The sequence below is a fragment of the Phasianus colchicus genome, chromosome 23 (genome assembly GCF_987193195.1).
Source record: "Phasianus colchicus chromosome 23, bPhaCol1.hap1.1, whole genome shotgun sequence".
Taxonomy (NCBI): domain Eukaryota; kingdom Metazoa; phylum Chordata; class Aves; order Galliformes; family Phasianidae; genus Phasianus; species Phasianus colchicus.
Genome location: NC_143458.1, coordinates 4,084,716 through 4,089,312, shown reverse-complemented (window position 1 = coordinate 4,089,312; position 4,597 = coordinate 4,084,716). Strand labels below are relative to the sequence as shown.

Below are 4,597 nucleotides of genomic sequence, written 5' to 3'. Positions count from 1 at the left end.
ATAGAAAATCACAGAAGAGTTAATGTGAAAATCCCAGATGGTGGAGAATGCAGTGCAGGGAGGTTCCATTCTGTGGGGTCACTTTCTCTGGGACAGCTTTCCCACAGACAGAGCATTGCTGCCTCTGCTTTTGGTTTTGGAGTTAGCCCCAGATGGAGGCGAAATCTGAGACCTGATCTGGCCCAAGTACCACACCTTTAATCTTCCAAATCTTCTTTAGAAATAATAATAACTCCACACAAACATCACTGATGAGCAAAGCCCCAACCATTGCAGAGGAGCAATCCCAGCTTATGAAATGGGCAGGCAAGCAGCTTACCCACCCCTGGCTGTGCTCCCTGCACCAACTTGGCCATGTGGCCCTTTTCCATCCTGCTAATAATTTATTTCCTTACTCATTTGCTCCTCTGAGAAACTTGTCAAACAGTTGTATTTTCAACTTTCCAGCTGAAACCCGGGCCTGATGTGGGGATGGGCAATGGAAGGGATGCTGCAGCACAGTTTTGATTTTATTTCCCCCCCTGTGGTGGGAGGAGCTTCAGCTCAGCCCCCTCCCAGCACTGCTGCAGGCACCTATATATATGCGTGTATATGCATATAAATGTGCACAGATATCTCACAAGTGTGTGATGAGAGCACTGTGCCTTCCCGTGCACACGTAGCACAACCTGTGTTTGTGGTTTTGGTGCACGCATTGCCTGCCTGCACAGACAGAGAAGCAGAAATCCCACCTATAGATGCAGCACGCAGCACACAGACCCTCTGGCAGCCCCCACGTGTGAGCTTTGGCCAAACGCATCCAACCGATGCTGCGTCCGTATAGAATCATAGAACGATTCCGGTTAGAAGGGACCTTTAAATCACCCAGATCCAGCTCTATTTTAACTGCTTTCACAGCATTCTAAGCGCTGTTTTCTTAAGAAAAGCAGTGGGTCGGGGCCGGGGGCCGCCCGCACCCCCGCGCTGCCGTCCCTGCGCTCAGCCCCGCATCCTCGCACTTCCACCCGGCGGCCGCGGAGCGGAGACGGCAGAGTTGGAAAAGTCGGGCGCTCCGAATTGCAGCTTCGTTGTCACCCGACGGTCGCCTTTTCTATTCTTTTAAAGGTTTTTTTTTTTCTTTTTTTTTTTTTTTTTTTTCCCCTCATCTATTTACCATTTACCAGCTCATCCATATGGAAGACGTGGCTTACACTTCCTGGAGAACTGTACTTTTAGGACTAATTGATTCTGGTAATTAATTTGTTCTACCTGCTGGATCAGATGGAAACGCTGTCCGTGTGCCCAAGGATTAGCACTTGCCTTTCTAACATCTTTCTTAATTATCTAATAGCATGGGTTGTGCGAATTCTGGCTCTATTAGAACACTTTTACTATTAACGGTAGTGATTGGAATTGTGATGACAACTCGATTTCAACAAATTAGAGCTTAAAATCAGGAGATGAAGGAGAAGTGCCTTCTTTTAATTTCCCCGAGTTTAACATCAATAATTAGAGCAATTTTCTGAGATGCGAAGCGAAATTATCTCGGCTATGATGTGGTGTATCACCCTCATTTTAGCAAATTGACTCCGGGGAAATGAATGTTACAGATTAGGGGGGGGAAAACACAAACAGAGGAAAGACCGAGGGCGGCGGGAGGGGGGGCGGGGGGATGTTGGCAGAACACGGAGTGGGGAATGGATGGGAACAAAACCCGCCGGGGTAACAAGTGGAACAACACACGTTGTGTGCGTGGGGACCGGTTAGGAGCGGAGCAGGGCACAGGTCGGGAAAGCGCAACTCATTGATTATTTTTTTCCCCTTAAGTTTTGGCGTTTAAAGACAAACGGAGAACAAAACCAAAAGCTTTCGGAAGCCGCCCCCGGCCCGGCGCTGGGGAAGGGGCTGATGAGGGTGGAGGAAAACTGCTCGGAAGCGGAGCGATTCCGCGTTCCCTCCGCGCCGCCCCCGCCCGCCCGTTTCGCCATTGGCTCTCGAAGCGCTCCCGGCCCCGCGCCTCAAAGCCGCGCATCGCCCCGCGCATCCCGCAGCTCCGCGTCCCCCGGCTCTCCCCGTTATCCCTTCTGTCTGGGGGAATCTTTTTTCATTTTTATTTTTTTTATGTCCCTTCTTATTGTTAATATCGCTTTATTATTATTATTTATTAGCGCTCTTATTTATCGTTCCTCTTATTTCCCTTTCCATCTCCTCTCCCTGGACGCGCAGCCGGCCGTCTTTTCTCCTCCGGCCCCCAGCCCCGCTCGTTCCGTTCCCCGCAATCCGACGCGGGTCTCTCCGAGATGAACCTCAACTTCACCTCTCCGGTTCACCCGGTCCCCGCTCCCCGACCCACCTCCTTCTTCATCGAGGACATCCTGCTGCACAAGCCCAAGCCCTTGCGGGAGGTTCCACCCGAGCACTTCGCCGGTTCCTTGGCCTCCCGCGTCCCGCTCTTGGACTATGGGTACCCCCTGATGCCCGCCCCGACGCTGCTGGCTCCACACCCGCACCCGGCCCTGCACAAACCGGAGCATCACCACCATCACCACCCCTACTTCCTCACCACCTCGGGTAAGTGCGGGGCTCTGCGGGTGCAACCCGAGATGGGGAAAGGCTCCTCAGCCCCGCGCGGGGTGCGGGGTTGTGCTTTTGCGCTTCGGGTCCCTGCCTTGCCGAACCACCGGCTTCGTGAGCGGGGATCGGAGATCTCAACCAGCCGAGATCTTGAGCCCAGAGACGCCAGGCTTTCCCTCTCCCCCTCTGCCCGTTTGTTTCGTTTTGAACTCTTTTTATATTTGGACCGAGACCATTATGGTTCTGGAACGGGACGAGGCTTCACTTTTCCACGTCCATCAGCAGCGCTGGGGCCGTGCTGAAGCATCCCGGGGTGGGGGGAGACTCCGCGCCCGTCCGTCCCCCCGAACCCTTTCCAGGGCCACTTCCTCCAAAGTTTCTCCTCGGGAGGCCGAAGTTTCTCTCCGCGTGGCCTCTCTCCCACTGCCTTCACTTCCTTCGGCTTTTCTCCCGTCTCCTGGGTACATTTCGTTGGGTTTAATTGCTCGGAGGATGATCGCTCCGATTCTGAGATCGGCTGAACCGCACCTGCTGGGGAAGGCTCGGATGGGGTGTTTTCAGAGAGAAAAAAATAAAATAAAATAGAAATAAAGCAAAATAAAAAGAAAACAAAATAAAAATTAAGACTTCAAAAACGAAAACCAAAACAAAACCAAAAAACAACCCATATATATCCAGGGGGGCAAAGGCACGGGGAAAGCCCACGCAGAGCCGCTGCTGCCCGGCTCCGGTTGGCCACAGCCCGGCTCCCCGCCGTGTGTCCCCGCAGGAGTGCCGGTGCCGGCTCTATTCCCTCACCACGCTCACGCCGAGCTGCCCGGCAAGCACTGCCGCCGTCGCAAAGCCCGCACCGTCTTCTCCGACTCGCAGCTCTCCGGTTTGGAGAAACGCTTCGAGATCCAGCGTTATCTCTCCACGCCAGAACGGGTGGAGTTGGCCACGGCGCTCAGCCTCTCCGAGACGCAGGTACGGGGCCGCAGGGCTCCGTGCAGCCTCCCCCCCTCCCCATTTGCTATACCTTTTTCTTTCCCGATTTTTCTTTTCTTCTTCTTTTTTTTTTTTTTTTTTTTTTTTTAATATATTTTTCTTGATTTTATTTTATTTTTTTTCCTCCTCCAGGTGAAAACCTGGTTCCAGAACCGGCGGATGAAACACAAAAAACAGCTGCGGAAAAGCCAGGACGATCCAAAGCACGAGGAGAACCGCGAGCAAAGCTCCCCCGAGCCCGAGCTCCCAGAGCCGCCCGCAGCCGAGCCCCGAAAAGTCCCCCCCGGCCCCTTTCTGCTGCAGGACCCCGAGGACGAGGTGGACATCCTGGAGGACGGGGATATCCTCGCCGCCCCACACCGCCTTTAGGATCCCTTAGGGCGGCGTTGCGCCTCCCTACAGCTCTCCCCCAGCTCCGCGTGCTGCGGGGTGCCGAGGTTTGGTGTTGGTACGGAGGGAAACAAAAACCCCCGGGCTCCTTTCGCCTCTTTGGCTTCATCCCAGCGTTACCCCAAGCCTGAACTTTGCTTGGAAATCCAGCGAGGGAGAGCCAAACAAAAATCAATAAAACCAAACCAACCAACGAGCAGTTCCCTGTAAGTTCTCCCTTCCCTTTGAAACATCGGACTTTTCTCTATTCCCTCAAGTCCCCTCGGTTTTAAATAAAGGTGTTCCGTGGCTGCGTGGTGTGGTTACTGAACGGGTGTGCTGAGAGCGGCCGATGGGGTGGGGGGCATCGCTCAGCTGATTCCCATCCGGGAAAAGGGAGCAGCAGGAATAACCCCATCCCTGCAGGGCTGCACGGAGCGAATCGCCCTGGTTGTCAGGCGCTGTTTGCAGCCGCGATTCCTCCGCAGCTCCAGGTGAGGGAAACCTGCAGGCTTCCTCTGCACGAGTTTCGCTCCCGTTTCCTCTCTTCCTGCAACAGCCTCTGAGCTCTGCTCTGCAGCCGCCATCCGCGCTCGCTTCGCCTTTCCCTTTCTGCCTGGGAAACGGGTTTAATTCCCAGGTAACCAAAGATTTATTCTTTTATTTTCCCTTGGATGAGTTGCGCAGG

The 4,597-nt window shown here is 53.9% G+C and overlaps 1 protein-coding gene across 1 annotated transcript; it reads left to right on the top strand.

Moving 5' to 3' along the window:
- Nucleotides 1-1,144: 1,144 nt before the first annotated feature.
- Nucleotides 1,145-4,214, top strand: BSX (brain specific homeobox). Its single transcript, XM_031599806.2, has 3 exons — nt 1,145-2,550; nt 3,323-3,519; nt 3,673-4,214. Exons 1-3 carry the CDS (start codon nt 2,280-2,282, stop codon nt 3,907-3,909), a joined length of 705 nt encoding a protein of 234 aa, XP_031455666.1. The 5' UTR covers nt 1,145-2,279; the 3' UTR covers nt 3,910-4,214.
- Nucleotides 4,215-4,597: the final 383 nt, after the last annotated feature.

What these genes read in the sequence shown, in the direction of transcription:
- BSX (XM_031599806.2), top strand. Translation starts at nt 2,280, where the DNA reads ATGAACCTCAACTTCACCTCTCCGGTTCACCCGGTCCCCGCTCCCCGA. An exon ending in CTACTTCCTCACCACCTCGG is followed by an intron (nt 2,551 to 3,322) that starts GTAAGTGCGGGG and finishes GTGTCCCCGCAG; the next exon opens with GAGTGCCGGTGCCGGCTCTA. An exon ending in TCAGCCTCTCCGAGACGCAG is followed by an intron (nt 3,520 to 3,672) that starts GTACGGGGCCGC and finishes TTCCTCCTCCAG; the next exon opens with GTGAAAACCTGGTTCCAGAA.